Source organism: Nerophis ophidion, linkage group LG02 (genome assembly GCF_033978795.1).
Source record: "Nerophis ophidion isolate RoL-2023_Sa linkage group LG02, RoL_Noph_v1.0, whole genome shotgun sequence".
Taxonomy (NCBI): domain Eukaryota; kingdom Metazoa; phylum Chordata; class Actinopteri; order Syngnathiformes; family Syngnathidae; genus Nerophis; species Nerophis ophidion.
In genome coordinates, this window is record NC_084612.1 from 87892200 (window position 1) to 87913700 (window position 21501).

General features: G+C 38.2%; 4 protein-coding genes across 6 annotated transcripts in view; 2 read left to right on the forward strand and 2 right to left on the reverse strand.

Moving 5' to 3' along the window:
* Positions 1–21501, reverse strand: part of LOC133547997 (T-lymphocyte surface antigen Ly-9-like) — a 280939-nt gene that overhangs the window by 151101 nt on the left and 108337 nt on the right. The gene's annotated exons all lie outside the window — the stretch shown is intronic.
* The window catches only part of LOC133548174 (CD48 antigen-like), a 160771-nt gene that overhangs the window by 36220 nt on the left and 103050 nt on the right, over positions 1–21501 (reverse strand). The window contains exons 3-5 of the mRNA XM_061893511.1: positions 20945–21104; positions 20483–20731; positions 13917–14207 (exon numbers count right to left, since the gene is read on the reverse strand). Coding sequence (XP_061749495.1) covers positions 13917–14207; positions 20483–20731; positions 20945–20996 — 592 coding nt within the window. The 5' untranslated portion in view covers positions 20997–21104. The remainder of the gene's footprint in view (positions 1–13916; positions 14208–20482; positions 20732–20944; positions 21105–21501) is intronic.
* Positions 1–21501, forward strand: part of LOC133548057 (uncharacterized) — a 51048-nt gene that overhangs the window by 16752 nt on the left and 12795 nt on the right. The gene's annotated exons all lie outside the window — the stretch shown is intronic.
* The window catches only part of LOC133548213 (CD48 antigen-like), a 76070-nt gene continuing 57073 nt past the window's right edge, over positions 2505–21501 (forward strand). The window contains exon 1 of the mRNA XM_061893522.1: positions 2505–2637. The gene's annotated coding sequence lies outside the window, so the exon portion shown is untranslated. The remainder of the gene's footprint in view (positions 2638–21501) is intronic.

Here is a 21501-nt window from a genome sequence, read left to right on the forward strand (position 1 = left end):
CTGAATGTGTTGACTGAGGATGAGAAGATGGATTCAGAAGGAGCCATGCGACTCACTGCTTCTGTTCCTGCACTTCATTCCTCTTCAACACACTTAAACACTATCACTGAACTTTCAGATACCAGCAATGATCAGCAAGATTAACTTCTGAAAAATTCGGAGGAAATGCATGACTGCAGTGGAGTGACACTCAGTCGTTGCAACACTTGGCCAGGAACCAGTTCTACATATTCAAAAATAAGGAATACTTCAGGGAGAAAACAAAGACATTTACTTAAACATAAATAACTAACATTTTGAAAAAGGAGGGAAGGAAGCCATCTATGTTAAAAGGCCATTTTGAAACAAAAATGGAGGTTGTAGCAACATCCATTCATCCATTTTCTACCGCTTATTCCCTTTGGGGGCACTGGCGCCTATCTGACAAATTCACCAACACATGGATATATATTTTTTCCCCCCAAGATGTCGCCGCTGTAGTGGCTGCTGGTGGCAGGAGCTCTGTGCTCTTGTGTCATCCTTCTGTGTTCCTGGTGTTTCCTTCTTGTTTTCATGTGGGTTTTGTTTTTCGTTTTGGTTCGGGACCCTTTAGGACTGTCTGACAAGGGGTGGCACTTTCGAGACTTCTGTGGGGCTTTTTTGTGGCCTTCTGGATCTGCCTCCCGGGAGCCTTTTGGCCATGGAGACCAGCTGCTGGGTCTCTGCCACACCAGAGTCCGTTTGGAGAGACTGGAGGAGACGCGGATGAAGAGACAGAGCTGCGGAGCTGGCGCTGAGCGCCGGGACGGACGGGCTTCACAGTGTCTTGGCTGAATGAGCAGGTATCGGACACCTCGGTCTCCTTGGACGCATCCTCACTCATCCATGCAGACTGGACACTGGCCGAGAGTTAGTGAGCGGCCGAGTGGCTCTCTTGGTTGCTTTGTTGGGTCTGCTCCTGTCTCTGGCCATGCTCCCCCCCACCCCAGCAGAGGCCACCACACTGTATATGTTGTTTTTTTAATTTTATATTAATTTTTTTGTAGCTGTATATAGAAATGGCTGGTTGCATCAGTTTTGATCTTTTAATGTCCTTTGTGTTCTTTGATGTTTCCCTCTTAGACACATGCTTATGTGTGCTTTAGCTATGATTTTTTTCCATTGGCCTTAGTCTGGACCCCCTCTCCAGGGGCCCAGGCTTAGACTGAATAGTCTACTTGGACGTTGGAGTCTGCAATAAAGCTTGATTGATTAGTTTTCAAATAAATAGATATGAAACTGTACATATATGATGTAAATATTGTGTATATAATTTATATCACTATAGTCTATTTATACCTGCATTGTCCTTTCCATCCTTACACTTTCCATCATTGTAACTGAGCTACTGTGTGGAACAATTTCCCTTGTGGATCATTAAAGTTTGTCTAAGTCTACGATCAAAAAAGTATGAAGGTTCTTGGAAAGCCAAATGTTGTTTTTAAAGATTGAGAACCACTGGTTAAGACGATACATATTTCAGTAATTGTATAGAACAGACGGACCTGGCCTTGAGGAGGAGACTGTTTTATTTTCAAACAGTTGAAAAAAAATACCTCCTAAGGCAGTGAGGAGCATTTAAGGAGCGAGTGAAGGCGGTGAAAATAGAAATATTTAGTGTGTGCATTCAGGTAGAAGTAGTGAGGCACTGTGCTGCTAGTGTTTCAGTGAGACAAAGGCACCAGAGTGAGCTACAGTACAAAGTGTGTGTAGAAGAAGAGTGTAAAGGCGGCACCATGGCAAAGGTCTCCGGCGTGATGTCATACTGCCCTTCAAAAGTGCAAAAAGGTAAAATATATATTTATGCTCTTTTAATGTCCTTTGTGTTCTTTGATGTTTCCCTCTTACACACATGCTTATGTGTGCTGTGGCTATGAGTTTTTCTTCCGTTGGCCTTAGTCTTGACCTCCTCTCCAGGGGCCCAGGCTTAGACTGAATAGTCTACCTGGACGTTGGAGTCTGCAATAACGCTTGATTGATAATGTTTTCAAATGAATAGATATGAAACTGTACATATGTAATCGTGTGATGTTGTTGCGCTATATTATGAACGAGACAGGGCATTATTATTTTATTTTGAAGTATTAGTTTTATTTTGAAGAACCGGATGTCCGGTGCAGGAAGTGCCTTTGCTCTGGATTTTTACTTCCTCTTCTATCGGACTTGATGATGAGGTAATAATAGTTCTTCTTTGCTCCGTGTTTCTTGTGTAAATATTATTTCTAAACTTTTATATTACTTAAACATTTAAAACAATAATGTTGTAGGTATAAGTGATGTGTTTTAAGTATTTTTTAATGCATAATTTTGTTAAGTAAGGATTAGAGCGTCGAATGTTTGAAATGTTTGGTCATAATTACACATGGTATTTACGCAGGTATCACTCCGCCAGAAAAGTAGAGACCTCTTAATGTGTTTCGTGTTTCCAAAACAGGTATGTGGATTTGTGTATTATTGTTTTTTTTTTTGTGATAAAACGTTTTTGTTAATGTAATTTAAATTATTATTTCAGTATGAATGAATGTTGTTTATTTCCTCTTCTATCGGACTTTTGCTGATGAGGTATCACTCCGCCAGAAAAGTAGAGACCTGTTTATGTGTTTCGTGTTTCCAAAACAGGTGGCCAATAAATGACGGAATGGTGGAGTGTCTCTTACTTACAAAAACAAACTACACAACGCAGAATAAGACTCACTACACATATATGATGTAAATACTGTACATAGATTGTGTAAATATTGCATAAATGTTATATTTTATGTCACTATATTTAGTTTATTTATACCTGCATTGTCCTTTCCATCCTTACACTTTCCATCATTGTAACTGAGCTACTGTGTGGAACAATTTCCCTTGTGGATCATTAAAGTTTGTCTAAGTCTATGATCAAAAAAGTATGAAGGTTCTTAGAGGTTCTTTTTTTTAAAGATGGAGAACCACTGTTTAAGACGATACATATTTCAGTAATTGTATAGAATAGACGGACCTGGCCTTGAGGAGGAGACGGTTTTATTTTCAAACAGTTGGAAAAAATATCTCCTAAGGCAGTGAGCAGCATTTAAGGAGCGAGTGAAGGCGGTGAAAATAGAAATATTTAGTGTGTGCATTCAGGTAGAAGTAGTGAGGCACTGTGCTGCTAGTGTTTCAGTGAGACAAAGGCACCAGAGTGAGCTACAGTACAAAGTGTGTGTAGAAGAAGAGTGTAAAGGCGGCACCATGGCAAAGGTCTCGGGTGTGATGTCATACTGCCCTTCAAAGGTGCAAAAAGGTAAAATATATATTTATATATATCACTAGTGTGATGGGCTTCCAAGAGCGTAGCAGTGCATCCCACCTGAGAACATTTAGTGTGGACCACTCCAGCTCCGACAAAGTTTGCAGGGTTAGGATCAACGCCCTCCAGCAAACCCACACCAAAACCTATAATCTAGCAAACATAAGTCATGTCAAGTATTATCAAGCATTAACTCTTTGTCATACAAGCATTAAAATATGTTTTGTCATGAGGTTTGGACATCAGGTCCTGATTGTTCTCTGTTTTAAAACACTGAAAATCCAAAATGTACAAAAGCTTCACTTCATGTGTGGTGATGTCCAAAACCTTGTAATGTGCATTGCTGCCACCTACAGGACATGAGGAAACATTACAGTCTATATGACACATCATCTGGATAGGTTGATTGGCAACACTAAATTGGCCCTAGTGTGTGAATGTGAGTGTGAATGTTGTCTGTCTATCTGTGTTGGCCCTGCGATGAGGTGGCGACTTGTCCAGGGTGTACCCCGCCTTCCGCCCGATTGTAGCTGAGATAGGCGCCAACGCCCCCCGCGACCCCGAAAGGGAATAAGCGGTAGAAAATGGATGGATGGATGGATCTTATCACATATTCAGTAAATGATGTGAACCATACAGTCTTTTATTATATTCATGCGACCCCGAAAGGGACAAGCGGTAGAAAAATGGATGGATGGATGTGAACTGTATTGCTATTTATTTTTGTTTTAGAAATTATTTCTAAAAAGTAGTAGGAATAAATAAGCTTTGCTACTTCCTAATCCTTTTCGGAATGTAAAACTGTAACTGTATACATGTTTGAAACACATCACTATATTGTTTTTATTTTTTAAATTTATTAAATCATGTCCGAAATAAATAAATACTTACAATACAATGACTCATATCCGTGGTCTATGTAGCTGCAGCATACATAATAGGTGGCACACCGTGATGACAAAACTAAACATTGTTATTTAAAATATTGTATTAAATGGATTTGTTTTGAAAAATTAAACATAAAATGTATTGTTGGCCTTAATTGACAAAAAATTATACCAAACACAATGACATAATAATAATTGTCATACATTTTGAACAATTACTGGCCTTGTAAAATATTGATACACAATTTAAAAAATCCTAAATACAAATATTTGTGTTAACATAATGTCTATTTTTTCAATAAGAAAATATTTGTATAGAACAGATTGAAAAAATATAGAAAAATATTGCTATATTGTTTTATAAAATGTTATTAAATACATTTTAAATAAAATAATTCATTAATTTATATTAAATTGATTAAACTTGATTTACAAAATTACATTACATACAACAAATATATATATATATATATATATATATATATATATATATATATATATATATATATATGATGGATTAAAAGTTAATTAATATTTTTTTTTAAATAAGAAAATAGTTGTATTGAACAAATTTTAAAAAAGTAGCGAGAAGAAGACGAAGCTGGAATAAATGTCTTTGGGAGAAAAACTAACAACCTGAGGCTTGATTAAGACCTCAGAGGGAGTAACATTAACTAAACGGTAAAAATAGTTAAATACAAGGTCAAATAAAGTAAAAAAAAAAAAGTAGAATAACTTAGAAGGTAAAATAATGGTAAATAAAAAGGTAAAACAAAGTATAGAAGGTAAAATATGTTAAATAGTAAGTAAGATAAAGGGAAAATGTGTTAAATAGAAGGTCAAATAAGTAAAACAAGGAGTACATAAAATAGGTTGAATAGAAATCAAATCAAGTAAATAAAAGTAAAATAAGTTAAATACAAGGTAAAATACAAAGGTAAACATGGAGTATGGTAGGTAAAAAAAGTAGAAGGTAAAAAGTAAGGAAATAAAGCTTAAATAAGTTAAATAGAAAGTCAAATAAAGTAATTAAAGGGTAAATAAAAAGGTAAAACAAGGAGTAAAGAAGGTAGTGAAGGTGAAGTACAAAATATTTTGTTTATTTCAACAATTTATCTCTACAATACGCATTGAGGCTATAAAGTGTGTTTTATCTGATTCATTAATTAATGGAACAAACTAATCGATCCTCAATCACTAAAATAATGGATAGCTGCAACCCTAGTTGGAATTCACAAAAAGGAGAGAAGAATAAGTGGGTTAATCCTGGGTTTGGGATTAGAATGTCCTAGTGTGAGTACGTCCTAATACTTCTACCTTTGGTCAAACATCTTCTTGCTCAACTTCCTGTGATGAAAGAAAACAAGACTTGTTGACATAAAGATGAAACATTGCTAGTTTATTTCCAAAACAGGCATGGTGTGCGTCCTCTTCTTCACACTGTCCTAAATTCCACATCCCTCAATCAGTCTCTTCACAAGTTCTCTTTGGTGGACCTCTGGCCGCGTCCTGAAAAGTCCCTACATGATCCAGGATCTTGCGGTTGATCTCTGCCAACGCCACGGAGAAGACGAAGGCCTTCTTGTCTGCCTCGATGGTGTATCATATGTGACCGTGTTAAAGGCAATCCCAGGTAGGGGAAAATAACCAACACTAATCCATAGGAACTAACAGTTGTTAGCTCCCTGTGGTAACTGTCATTGTGTACATGTGATCATGAATAGTGATTCATCATGCATTTGGACGCTCTCCTAGGAGAAACACTAACATCCATCGTTTTTAAAGACAAATTCTTGGACTCCACCCAAGATGGCTACTACACGCCAAAACTACCAACTGTAATACCCTTGTCAGCCTGTAAGAGTCATGAATCATTAAGGACTACAACCAAGATGGTGGACAGCTTTAAAAAAAAAACTACAACACAGATAGACAGACAACATTCACACTCACATTCACACACTAGGGACCATTTAGTGTTGCCAATCAACCTATCCCCAGGTGCATGTCTTTGGAAGTGGGAGGAAGCCGGAGTACCCGGAGGGAACCCACGCAGTCACGGGGAGAACATGCAAACTCCACACAGAAAGACCCCGAGGCCGGAAATCGAACCCAGGACATTCGTATTGTGAGGCACACGCACTAAACCCTTGAATCCTGAAGGGTATATTTTGGAGAAAAACAATAACTGTAAGACTAGTATTTCGCCAGTAGGAGGCAGTGTTTATACATTCAAATACTGCATGGAGGTTCCTCTAGACGACTTCACGGTGACAGAGGCGTTATTTCATATTTTTTGGAAGCTCATCTTGTACGTGACTTTGTTTATAGGGTTAGGTGCAATAAGTGTTCAAGTTCAGTTTAAACCAGGGGTGTCCAAACATTTTCCACTGAGGGCCGCACACTGAAAAATCAAAGCAAGCTGGGGCCATTTTGATATGTTTTTTATTTTAAAAACCAATACAATATATGTATAAAAATATACATTTAGGCCTCCACTCAGGCCACCAAAGGGTTTTGGTCAGAAAAATATTAAAAATATTATTCAATATTATTACTATAGGCTTAAATCTCTAGATCAACATTAGGTCTATCTGTCAAGATAACATTTAAAAAAAATTAAGTTGTATGCTCTTTTTGTCAAAATATTTTTTTTTATATATAGAAAAAACGCGAAATATGCAATATTTTCACCCAATAAAATTTTTTAAGTGGAATATTTTAGATTATATAATAAGTGTAGTTTTATAAAAAGGTCTAAGTCAAAACAACATTGATTTTAATTCATTATTATTTTCAACCTGATGCCTCACGGTGGGAAAGGGGTTAGTGCGTCTGCCTCACAATACGAAGGTCCTGCAGTTCTGGGTTCAAATGCTGTGTGGAGTTTGCATGTTCTCCCCGTGACTGCGTGGGTTCCCTCCGTGTACTCCGGCTTCCTCCCACCTCCAAAGACATGCACCTGGGGATAGGTTGATTGGCAACACTAAAATGGTCCCTAGTGTGTGAATGTGTGTGTGAATGTTGTCTGTCTATCTGTGTTAGCCCTGCGATGAGGTGGCGACTTGTCCAGGGTGTACCCCGCCTTCCACCCGATGGTAGCTGAGATAAGCGCCAGAGCCCCCCGTGACCCCAAAAGGGAATAAGCGGTAGAAAATGGATGGATGGTTCCTCTAGAAACGTCACAAAACAAAAAGTTGACATCAAGTAGATCAGGGGTCACCAACCTTTTTGAAACCAAGAGCAACTTCTTGGGTACTGATTAATGCGAAGGGCTACCAGTTTGATACACACTTAAATACATTGCCAGAAATAGCCAATTTGCTCAATTTACCTTTAATAAATACATTTATATATATATATATATATATATATATATATAAAGGGTCTTTCTGTCTGTCATTTCATCGTACATTTTTTTTCCTCTACGGAAGGTTTTTGGTAGAGAATAAATGATGAAAAAAAAACACTTAATTGAATGGTTTAAAAGAGGAGAAAACACGAAAAAAATGAAAATTTAATTTTGAAACATAGTTTATCTACAATTTCGACTCTTTAAAATTCAAACTTCCACCGAAAAAAATTAAGAGAAAAATGAGCTAATTCGAATCTTTTGGAAAAAAATTTAAAAAAGAATTTATGGAACATCATTAGTAATTTTTCCTGTTTAAGATTAAATTTACAATTTTGATGACATGTTTTAAATAGGTTAAAATCCAATCTGCACTTTCTTAGAATATATAACAAATTGGACCAAGCTATATTTCTAACAAAGACCAATCATTATTTCTTCTAGATTTTCCAGAACAACAATTTAAAAAAAAATTCAAAAGACTTGGAAATACGATTAAAAATTGATTCTACAGATTTTCTAGATTTGCCAGAATATTTTTTTTTAATTTTAACCATAACAAGTTTGAAGAAATATTTTACAAATATTCTTCGTCGAAAAAACAGACGCTAAAATTAAGAATTAAATTAAAATGTATTTATTATTCTTTACCATAAAAAAAAATACTTGAACATTGATTTAAATTGTCAGAAAAGAAGAGGAAGGAATTTAAAAGGTAAAAAGGTGTATGTGTTTAAAAATCCTAAAATCATTTTTAAGGTTGTATTTTTTCTCTAAAATTGTCTTTCTGAAAGTTATAAGAAGCAAAGTAAAAAAATAAATGAATTTATTTAAACAAGTGAAGACCAAGTCTTTAAAATGTTTTCTTGGATTTTCAAATTCTATTTGAGTTTTGTCTCGCTTAGAATTAAAAATGTCGAGCAAAGCGAGAGCAGCTTGCTAGTAAATAAATAAAATTTAAAAAAAATAGAGGCAGCTCACTGGTAAGTGCTGCTATTTGAGCTATTTTTAGAACAGGCCAGCGGGCGACTCATCTGGTCCTTACGGGCTACCTGGTGCCCGCGGGCACCGCGTTGGTGACCCCTGAAGTAGAGAAAAGTATTAATTTCCTACACATTTAATGATTTTTTTTTAACGTAGAAAATCTATGCAGACTTTCACTTGTCTGTTGACAGCTTTAAAGACTTGATCTGTGTTTGTCTTTCAAGAAAAAGATGTCGTTAGCATCAAGTAGTCTGAAGTAAATGTAAGATTGCTGTGAGATGGACAGTGACTCAGCATTATTGACTAATGGACTACAAACACCTGACCTATTTCTTTACTTTTGGTGTGGTAGCTAAGTTCTGATGGTCATTTGGAGAAGTCTTGTTTATGTGGGGATGAAAACTACCAAGTAGAATTATTATTTTATAGAAATGTCAAGTTACATGTTTAATAGAGATATTCTTAGAAGAATGTCATTTTCACATTTTTAGTAGAGATTGTAGTTGCCAACTGGATGAAAAATAAATAACAGACATCTTGTAGACCGACCTGATTGTCTTCACACATACCAGCGTGGTGAATTGTTTTTGGTCTTTTTTTTTTACATTTGTCTCAACATTTTAATACTATTTGATTCCAACATGAATACCAATATCTGTTGGTTTGAATTAAACAGACAAGTCTAAGAAAACACAAAAACTATCAGATAAAGCAGCATGGACAACATACCCAAGACTCTTGGCCAGGGGCGTCGCCAGGCATATTTCACTGGGGCACGTGCCCCACTGTTGATCTGCAGAGCCCCAGTAAAAATTTCACCAATAAAAAAAAAACGCTTCAGAGTTTTAAGTCTACATAACATAGACAACAGCGCACATACTACTTAGTATGGTAATTGATTGCTACTGTATTCACTCCACTTAACAATGAACACATGGCTAATTAATATGGTAATTTATTCACGTGTGGATCGAGACTTCAGTTGAGAGAGAGAGGATGAGAATCACTGCTGAGGTAGGTGAAGTTAGCCAACAACAATTTGTTAATTACATTATTTTGATTTTGATTTGACTCAAACTGTAACTCCTAGATGGATTTAAGAAAGTTATTCGCCCGCAGCAGAGAAGAAGCAGCAGGAATGAGAGATGTAAGTGAAGTCCTAGCTAGCTAGGCAACATCATTGTCTTAAGTTGATGCTAAGTTAGCTAACGTTATTCCTTGTATCAAGACAAACATATTCATTTGCTGTACGAGCTGTCGGGGGAATTTCCAATGAACATGAAACATAATGTTGGTTATTGTCTGCTGGTTCTGCATCAATGATGATTTGGAGTAAGCATGTGTGAGTTGAGTGCTTCTCAAATGGTTTATCTTCAGGAAGAAAAACATTTTGCCATATCATCAAGTCGTGAGCCAAATTTTTAAATCATTCAAGTTTATTTCACAGAAAAATAGCACAGTAGACTTGTCTTGTTATTCGGTGTGACTTTGACTAAAATAATCTTGTTTTGTCACCAGAAAAATGGCTACAGCTAAAGCATCTGGTTTTGTTTCCAGAAAAAATGTCAGTCCAGAGTGATTGACCACTTTGCAAAAATGAAAACGAGACGTTACAGTTTACTTCTCAGAAAATGATTCCCTGAACAGACACACAACAGTTGTTCATTTATTCTACTACTGTGGCTTTATTGTTTTGTGTATATTTTACAGTTTTGTGTATCTGAAATAGGATTAGCCACATTGCCATAAATGGAAATTAAATAATATAAAAGAACCCAGAGATGTGGGGGTGCTTTATTTTTTGTTTTACTTTTGTAGATGTTAAATTTGCAGATGATTACTGCAATATATATTTCCAAAAGATTCATTGCTCTTCCTTTTTGCTTTTATCAGTAGCAGTTTAGAAGTCTGGAGTAAAAAAGTGCACAAGTAGGTCAAATGCATTAGTTAATTTCAGGTGGTTAATCAAAGATCCATACAACATAATCTGATATGATATCATAGTTTAAAGCACTATTTATGTATTTTTTATGATAAATAAGTGCGTGGCGCAGTGGGAGGGTGGCCGTGCGCGACCCGAGGGTCCCGGGTTCAAATCCCACCTAGTACCAACCTCGTCACGTCCGTTGTGTCCTGAGCAAGACACTTCACCCTTGCTCCTGATGGGTTCTGGTTGGCGCCTTGCATGGCAGCTCCCTCCATCAGTGTGTGAATGTGTGTGTGAATGGGTAAATGTGGAAGTAGTGTCAAAGCGCTTTGAGTACCTTGAAGGTAGAAAAGCGCTATACAAGTACAACCCATTTATCATTTAAAATGTTTTGGCTTGCGCGCTTTGCACGCTCACATGAATTATTTGTGCCCCAGGTGTGCCCCAGTACAGTATTAGGTCTAGTGACGCCCCTGGTAAGAACTAGAGTTTCTTAAGTAAAATTAAACATTTTATTAACGTAATACATGAATTATGGGGGAAGAGTAAGTTTTACTTTTGTTTCGTCATACTATTTAAATGTTTAATAGTTGTACATAAACCTAAAAATATTACATAAAGTTTACTCTGAAAATGTAGTGTTTTGAAACGCATGCTAGACGACGCATGCGCACAGCACAACAGGCTCTGTCCGACTGACTCTGCTCCGGCCGTTAGGATCACTTCACAGAGTACTGCACGGTGGCATTATGGGTAATTCTTATCTTGCGTTTATAATGTGTTACAGAGTCGATGTTTATCAGAAATGTATTTGGTGTATGTTCACAGAGTGTGGCACATATTAGTAAGAATTTTAACGTTGTTTATATTACAACCATCAGTGTAAAAGGTATTTTTGTTGAATAATAATGAATTGCAATGTAGTCATCGAGCAAAGAAACATGTAATCTTTAATTAAATCAAACACAAATCAAGGGTTGTCTAAATTAGGCAGGGTTATAAATAAACGGATTCATTGTGCATTATCTTGAATGGCAAAGGTACTCAAAATCTCAATATATATGACAGTGAAATTGTGTAATTGTAATGATTCTCAAAAGGCTTTGATCTCCGCAGTAGCTCAGTTACAAAGATGAGAAGTGTAAGGATGGAAAGACCAACGCAGTTATAAATAGAGTAAATATATTGACATAAAATATGAAAATTACGAAACATCTACTTGCCTATGTTCAGTTTCATATCCATTTATCTGAAAACGATATCAATCAAGCTTTATTGCAGACTCCAACGTCCAGATAGACTATTCAGTTTAAGCCTGGGCCCCTGGAGAGGGGGTCCAGACTAAGGCCAACGGAAGAAACTCATAGCTAAAGCACGCATTAGCATGTGTGTAAGAGGGAAACATCAAAAAACACAAAGGACATTAGAAGAGCATAGCTGATGCAACCAGCCATTTCTATATACAGCTACAAAAAAAATAATATAAAATAAAAAAAAAACATATACAGTGTGGTGGCCTCTGCTGGGGTGGGGGGGAGCATGGCCAGAGACAGGAGCAGACCCAACAAAGCAACCAAGAGAGCCACTCGGCCGCTCACTAACTCTCGGCCAGTGTCCAGTCTGCATGGATGAGTGAGGATGCGTCCAAGGAGACCGAGGTGTCCGATACCTGCTCATTCAGCCAAGACACTGTGAAGCCCGTCCGTCCCGGCGCTCAGCACCAGCTCCGCAGCTCTGTCTCTTCATCCGCGTCTCCTCCAGTCTCTCCAAACGGACTCTGGTGTGGCAGAGACCCAGCAGCTGGTCTCCATGGTCTAAAGAAATCAGATCCAGAAGTTCACAAAAAAGCACCGCAGAAGTCTCGAAAGTGGCACCCCTTGTCAGACAGTCCCAAAGGGTCCCGAACCAAAAGGAAAAACAAAACCGACATGAAAACAAGAAGGAAACACCAGGAACACAGAAGGATGACACAAGAGCACAGAGCTCCTGCCACCAGCAGCCACTACAGCGGCGACATTTTGGGGGGAAAAGAAAAAAAAATCCAGTTGTTGGTGAATTTGTCAGATAGGCGCCAGCGACCCCAAAGGGAATAAGCGGTAGAGAATGGATGAATTGATGTTTCTACAACCTCCGTTTTTGTTTCAAAATGGCCTTTTAACATAGATGGCTTCCTTCACTTCTTTTTCTAAATGTTAGTTCTTTATGTTTAAGTAAATGTCTTTGTTTTCTCCCTGAAGTATTCCTTATTTTTGAATATGTAGAACTGGTTCCTGGCCAAGTGTTGCAACGACTGACTGTCACTCCACTGCAGTCATGCATTTCCTCCGAATTTTTCAGAAGTTAATCTTGCTGATCATTGCTGGTATCTGAAAGTTCAGTGATAGTGTTTAAGTGTGTTGAAGAGGAATGAAGTGCAGGAACAGAAGCAGTGAGTCGCATGGCTCCTTCTGAATCCATCTTCTCATCCTCAGTCAACACCTTCAGTCCTAAAACACACCAAAAAAGGTAAAAATGCACAACATTCTGAAACGGGATAAAAAATAATATCATGAAGCAGAACACAATAAGTGTAATGACTTAGTTTACCTGAGTTGGAGGGAAGAGTGAGTACTTGGTCTAAGAAGGATGTCTTTTCATCACGCTCTTTGGACACTGAAACAACAACACAAAGATAATTACATTCCAATCACCTTAGTGAGGTAAGGAAACTAACATCCCAACAAGGTATTAATTACATTTAAATAAATAACTAATGTGACTTTGATTGATTGTCTTTTTGTCATGTCGAGTTTCTGTACCTTTTAGATATTGAGGTGTTATGTATAAAACACAACACAAGATGACCAGAATGAAGATACAGACTAATATGATAATCAGATGAACATCTGATCTTTTACCTGCACAGAAAAACAAAAGTCAAACTCAAATCAACTTTTCAAAGTGCATTACATTCAAAATAAGATCTAAATATGTACAACCACCATTTCACAGCCATCATTATTGATTATAATTACCCGGGAAGCAGTCCTTAGCGGTGAATGAAGCTGTTTCATTGGTCAGAGGGTTGCTGACATCACAACGATAAACTTGATCATCATCTTCATTCCTGACAGTTATTGTTAAATTTGGTCCAGTCTGCTCCTTTCCTGGTGAGCTCCACTTCAACTTTAATAAATGAGGATGTTTGGACTCTGTTGAGCTCACAAGTGTCGCCTGCTTTGTGTCGCTCATCTCACAGGATATGTTGGGTTTGGATACTTTGTCTGTAAGAAAACAGAAGGATGGTCAACATGAGCTCAGATGTTTGTTTTTGTTTTTTGGGGTGGAGATTCATGTCGTGTTGAGTCGTGTTCACATTTGAGCTCAAATGTAACACAATCAACACTATTGTTAATGAACCTAGATTAGACAAGTTAATATTTATAGTGCTCAATATTTGTGTTAAAATGTTTATGAATGGAAATGTAAACTTACCTATAACTTCAATTCTATACAGGAAAGTATCCTTCTCGCTGTTTATGTTCATTAGTAGGAGATAGTCTCCACTGTCTTCATATGTGGCGTTTTTGATGGTGAGTTCTGCAGAGACCCGGTCCAGAGTGATTCTGTTCTTGTATGGAGAAGGCACATACTTCTCCGTGACAGTAGAAAAGGCCACATCATTTTCATTATGTAGCCAGTGAATTATAATAGGTTGTTCAGAGATGGATGGCATGAAGTGTATGTCCTGACCCTTCAGGAAATATTTCACATCCTGTGCAGAAACTGTGAAAGGGACATAAACAGATAAATAGTCTTCAGCTGTAGTGGTGCACCATTAAGACCATTTTTTATAAACAAAACACAAGAGACTTTAATGTGTATAAACACAGCATTATCTACTTTGCACGATTGTAATGAGAGTAATTTCCATAACAGTTTGTGGAAATGATTAAGTTTGAAAACGCCCTGTATGTTAATGTTGATGATATGTTGAACTTTTATACATCAAGTTAGGGCTGGTCGATATGGCCTTTTTTAAATATCTCGATATTTTGTAGGCCATATCACGATACACAATATATATCTCAATATTTTGCCTTGGACTTGAATGAACACTTGATACATATGTTGCCCTCTGTGTTTTAACATTTTGATTTCTATTTACTGTTTTAATTGGATCCACCCTTAAAATAGTTTTTAATCATATTTATTTTATATTGGTTTTATTTGTATTTATTTGTATTTTTTTGTTTTTATTCAGTCATTAGTGGAGCTCAGGATAGTATTTGAATGTTGTTTTTAATATTGTTGTGCAGCACTTTGGAAACATTTTGTTGTTTAAATGTGCTATATAAATAAAGTGGATTGGATTGGATATAATCACAGCAGTATGATGATCCTATGTGTCTACATTAAAACATTCTTGTTCATACTGTATTAATATATGCTACTTTTAAACTTTCATGCAGAGAAGGAAATCACAACTAAGGCAATTGACCAAAACTATATTTATTAAACAGTTATTAAGCAGTGGCACAAACGTTCATGTCATTTCCAAAACAGAAAGTGCAGGATTGTCAGAAACATTTTAAGTGTCAAATAAAAATGAGCTGCATAATAAGAAATCATAGTAATCGTCCTTCGCTATGTGGTAGGTTACTACGGACGTTATTAAATTCTATTTTTTTATACGGTGTTGATGTAAAAATGTTTGCCTCAGCATTTTACTGCAGTCAAGCCAGCTGCGCTTGAATCTGAAATGCGCCTATACGTTACACATTACGGTAATTGAGCTAATAAATTCATATAAAATGTGTAAAGCATTGAAATTGAAATATAAGAGGTGTATCTCAACCAACCCATATAGGACTATTATCCTGCAATATTTGGGGTCAATAGGTCACATTACCTGGAAGCTATTGCAGATATAGCTAGCATATGGCATCACATTAGTGTCAAAAATCCAAGCGCATAAAAACTGTCATCGCGCGCTGATTCTCCACTTCGTGCGCGCGGAACACCCTTTTGCGCGCGCGCCGCGCCTTTTTGCGCGCGCGCGGTGCCTATGTGCGCGCGTGCCGTCTTCGTTTAGTCACTTTGTGGGCGGTTATTCTTACACGGCCCCTCCTTTCTGATTGGTCAGGCGAAAATAGCTGAGGGCCAATCAGAAGTATAGCAGGGCGGGTCATCGTCAATATGTATCAAGATAATACAGCTCTTGTCGACAAACACATTCTAAAAAGTCCAAATTTAGTGGAGTTGTGGAAAATGACAATTGAATTTGATCTAAAAGTGTTTGAAGAAGGTAATGCCTCATTTGTTGAGAGAACATCAGTTATAATGTGTGGTGCATTATAGACGACAAGAGTCCTGCTGTGGCTCAGTACGTGTATTCAGGCTGCATGTAGGAAGTACAAGTGACGTAAACACACGTGACACAGTGATATGTTATAGGTGCAGGCACTGTGGCTGCCACAGGGTGGCGCAGTATGTTAATACAATTACTCTGTAACAACATCACATACTTAATGAAGTTTCAAGATCAATATCTCTCTCTTCATACACATACAACCACTCCACGGACGTCAGTAAATGACGGAAATTATACTCGCAAATGTGTTTTATTTCCTCACTTGTCTGTTTAAAAAAATATTTTAATTTATTTAATATTTGTATATGTAAATATTGAATGTAGGCCACAATACGTATGTGACATTTGAGGTGACGTGAACTTGGTTGAAAAAGACAAAACCTGGTGACTAATGCCTGTCATAACAGCAACTGCGTGAGAACGTCTACTCGAATATCACGATATAGTCATTTTCTATATCGCACAGAGACAAAGCCGCGATATATCATGTGTATCGATGTATCGCCCAGCCCTACATCAAGTGTTGTCAATGTTTTGGATACCATTGCTCCTGTCAAAGTTAGAATGGAGAAATGAAGATTTGGTCTGGGCACAGAAAAGGGATGCTGCAGAACTGAACGGAACTGGTGCAAGTCAAAGGTCCACAAGTCCATTATGAGAACAAGACTTTTGTCATGCCCGGCTCTGCCGGTTAGTGTTTGGGGCACTTTGGTCCTCCGACCCGCAGGTGGAGCTGTCGGTTGCTGCCGGTTAGTGTTTGGGGCACTTTGGTCCTCCGACCCGCAGGTGGAGCTGGTCTGTGAAGACGTGCAACATCTCAGAGGGCTGCTGATTGGGCGGCCTATAAAAGGCCTCCCAGCAGCATGCTCTCGCTCTCATGCTCTCTCTCTTTCTCTCTCTCTCTCTCTCTCTCTCTCGTCCCACAGGCACATTCGTTTGGTGACCGTATGGTCACGGCAACGACGGCCGGGATTAGCACCACACTAACACCCTTTTGGGACAACACTCATTTACTGATACATTCCTTGGTTAATTCACATTACTGATCACTGATACATGTTGTAAATAAAAGATCTGTTGGCTAAAATGTACAAATCGGTGTGGTCTCCCTTAATGTTACAGCCACTAACAAGCCAGTGGTTGTGACACTTTGTGTAGAACAATATTTAGTTTGGTAGCAAAACACACAACAGGTGCAACACAACACAACGTTAGATCTTCTTTCTATTTGAACAAAGTCTACATTTATAAAGAATTATAGGAAAAGCAACATCAGAACTTACTTGCAGTGAAAGTCCACATGAAATAGTCCAGAACATGTTGGTAGTCCATTATAGACGATTCACATTCACCAATTTTACCAAACTAGTTTGCTGTCTTTTGATAGCTTTTCACTGAACACAGTAAATGTAAAAGTGAAAGCCAGATAACCTGCAATACCTGAGAGTCTTAAATATTGATTTTCAAAATACGAGCATAGCCAGAGCAGTCATGGTATATGTAGCTGTACACTTAATATTGTGTACCTGCTTCTTACATGCATAATGACAGAGCCCTAAAAATATGTTCATCTAATCGCAACCAGGACCTTGGTAATAGACTCGGCCAATCAATCTGGATGGCGGACTGGCGAACGAGAAGTTACGTTAAGTCGGGAGTGTTTATAAAGCTGAATTGTCAAAAAGGGGAGGATACGTTCTGTAAAATATTTACCAGCATATCAACTGATTGGTTGTGTGTGTGTAGTGTGCAGAAACACGCCTGGATAGTGGAGCAGGTATGAGCGGGGGGAGTTACAAAGCTTATCGGATAATAACTGACCGAATCGGTGGAAGGTAGTAACGCATCAGACGGTATGGACTTTTGGACTTTGACAAACTGCACGGAGTCCGTGGAAAGCGTGTACACATGATGTCGGGTTGAACGGTCATTAATAGCTTTAATGATGATCCTCAACATGGATACTCGAGTGAAAACAATGCGTTATTACTCAACAGCCCCACAGGTCACACTGATGGTGGCCGCATAAACAACACCAAAACTGTCACAAACATGCACCCCACTGTGAATCACACCAAACAAGAACAACAAATGCATTTCGGGAGAACATCAGCACCGCAAAGCAACAGAAACACAACAACACAAATACCCAGAACCCCTTGCAACACCGACTCTGCCGGGACGCTACAGTATGGACATGGATAGGACTAGAGGAGAGAGAGGAACGAAGGGCAGAGGAGGGATTGAAGGAAAGTCCAAGTCTAAAAGAGTGCACAAAGACGATGAAGAGGTAGATAAGAGGAAGAAAGTTATGCTAGATAATTACAAGATCATTTATACATTTAAAACAAGTCAAGATATGAATGACATTAGCTTGATGACACTGGTTAAGAGGTTAAAGAAGGACATTGGAGAGGTGGATCAAGATACATGGTGTCCGGTGGAACTGATCGAAGTTGACAGGAAATATTGTAAACATAATTTGTTCCATGTGTATATATATATATATATATATATATATATATATATATATATATATATATATATATATCTATATATATATATATATATATATATATATATATATATATATCCATCCATCCATCCATCCATCCATTTTTCTACCGCTTATTCCCTTTCGGGGTCGCGGGGGGCGCTGGCGCCTATCTCAGCTACAATCGGGCGGAAGGCGGGGTACACCCTGGACAAGTCGTCACCTCATCGCAGGGCCAACACAGATAGACATGCACCTGGGGATAGGTTGATTGGCAACACTAAATTGGCCCTAGGGTGTGAATGTGAGTGTGAATGTTGTCTGTCTATCAAGGCAGGTATAAATAGACTAAATACAGCGACATAAAATATAACATATAGGCAATATTTACATCATATGTGTACAGTTTCATATCTATTTATTTGAAAACGTTATCAATCAAGCTTTATTGCAGACTCCATCGTCCAGGTAGACTATTCAGTCTAAGCCTGGGCCCCTGGAGAGGGGGTCCAGACTACGGCCAACGGATAAAACTCATAGCTAAAGCACACATAAGCATGTGTGTAAGAGGGAAACATCAAAGAACACAAAGGACATTAGAAGAGCATAGCTGATGCAACCAGCCATTTCTATATACAGCTACAAAAAAATTAATATAAAATTAAAAAAACAACATATACAGTGTGGTGGCCTCTGCTGGGGTGGGGGGAGCATGGCCAGAGACAGGAGCAGACCCAACAAAGCAACCAAGAGAGCCACTCGGCCGCTCACTAACTCTCGGCCAGTGTCCAGTCTGCATGGATGAGTGAGGATGCGTCCAAGGAGACCGAGGTGTCCGATACCTGCTCATTCAGCCAAGACACTGTGAAGCCCGTCCGTCCCGGCGCTCAGCACCAGCTCCGCAGCTCTGTCTCTTCATCCGCGTCTCCTCCAGTCTCTCCAAACGGACTCTGGTGTGGCAGAGACCCAGCAGCTGGTCTCCATGGTCTAAAGGCTCCCGGGAGGCAGATCCAGAAGGCCACAAAAAAGCACCACAGAAGTCTCGAAAGTGGCACCCCTTGTTAGACAGTCCCAAAGGGTCCCGAACCAAAAGGAAAAAAACAAATCCCACATGAAAACAAGAAGGAAACACCAGGAACACAGAAGGATGACACAAGAGCACAGAGCTCCTGCCACCAGCAGCCACTACAGCGGCAACATTTTTGGGGGAAAAAAAATGATCCAGTTGTTGGTGAATTTGTCAGCTCATGTTGCTACAACCTCCATTTTTGTTTCAAAATGGCCTTTTAACATAAATGGCTTCCTTAACTCCTTTCAAACAATTATTAGTTATTTTGGTCAAAGAAATTGTCTTCGTTTTCTCTCTGAAATCTTCCTTCTTTTTGAGATTTATATTTCTGTCATATGTAGGACTGATTCCTGACCAAATGTTGCTTCGTCTTCTAATTCCTCCCCAATCACTGAGTGTTGCTCCACTCAGGAAGTCATCTGTTTTCACATTTTCTCCGAATTTTTCTGATGATCTTGCTGATCATTGCTGGTATCTGAAAGTTCAGTGATAGTGTTTAAGTGTGTTGAAGAGGAATGAAGTGCAGGAACAGAAGCAGTGAGTAGCATGGCTCCTTCTGAATCCATCTTCTCATCCTCAGTCAACACGTTCAGTCCTAAAACACACCAAAAAGGGTAAAAATGCACAACATTCTGAAACGGGATAAAAAAATAATATCATGAAGCAGAACACAATAAGTGTAATGACTTAGTTTACCTGAGTTGGAGGGAAGAGTGAGTACTTGGTCTAAGAAGGATGTCTTTTCATCACGCTCTTTGGACACTGAAACAACAACACAAAGATAATTACATTCCAATCACCTTAGTGAGGTAAGGAAACTAACATCCCAACAAGGTATTAATTACATTTAAATATATAACTAATGTGACTTTGATTGATTGTCTTTTTGTCATGTCGAGTTTCTGTACCTTTTAGATATTGAGGTGTTATGTATAAAACACAACACAAGATGACCAGAATGAAGATACAGACTAATATGATAATCAGATGAACATCTGATCTTTTACCTGCACAGAAAAACAAAAGTCAAACTCAAATCAACTTTTCAAAGTACATTATATCCAAAATAAGATCTAAATATGTACAACCACCATTTCACAGCCATCATTATTGATTATAATTACCCAGGAAGCAGTCCTTAGCGGTGAATGAAGCCGTTTCATTGGTCAGAGGGTTGCTGACATCACAACGATAAACTTGATCATCATCTTCATTCCTGACAGTTATTGTTAAATTTGGTCCAGTCTGCTCCTTTCCTGGTGAGCTCCACTTCAACTTTAATAAATGAGGATGTTTGGACTCTGTTGAACACACAAGTGTCGCCTGCTTTGTGTCGCTCATCTCACAGGATATGTTGGGTTTGGATACTTTGTCTGTAAGAAAACAGAAGGATGGTCAACATGAGCTCAGATGTTTTTTTCTTTTGTTTTTGGGGTGGAGATTCATGTCGTGTTGAGTCGTGTTCACATTTGAGCTCAAATGTAACACAATCAACACTATTGTTAATGAACCTAGATTAGACAAGTTAATATTTATAGGGCTCAATATTTGTGTTAAAATGTTTATGAATGGAAATGTAAACTTACCTATAACTTCAATTCTATACAGGAAAGTATCCTGCTCGCTGTTTATGTTCATTTGTAGGAGATAGTCTCCACTGTCTTCATATGTGGCGTTTTTGATGGTGAGTTCTGCAGAGACCCGGTCCAGAGTGATTCTGTTCTTGTATGACGACTTCACAATGTCCTCCATGCCAGAAAAAAACACCACATAATTTTCATTATGTAGCCAGATTAATCTAATAGGTTGTTCAGAGATGGATGGCATCAAGTGTATGTCCTGACCCTTCAGGAAATATTTCACATCCTGTGCAGAAACTGTGAAAGGGACATAAACAAAGTCTTCAGCTGTAGTGGTGCACCATTAAGACCATTTTTTTTCATAACAAAACACAAGAGACTTTAATGTGTATAAACACAGCATTATCTACACTGCCAGAGTAATTACCATACTAACAAATAACATGTTACCTGCACTTTTAATTGTTCAAAAATTACATAGGATTATTATAGTTTTGGACTTGTCGGTGGACCCAAAACCAGCAATTAGGTCTGCGGTTGTCCGGGTAAGACTAATAAATGAC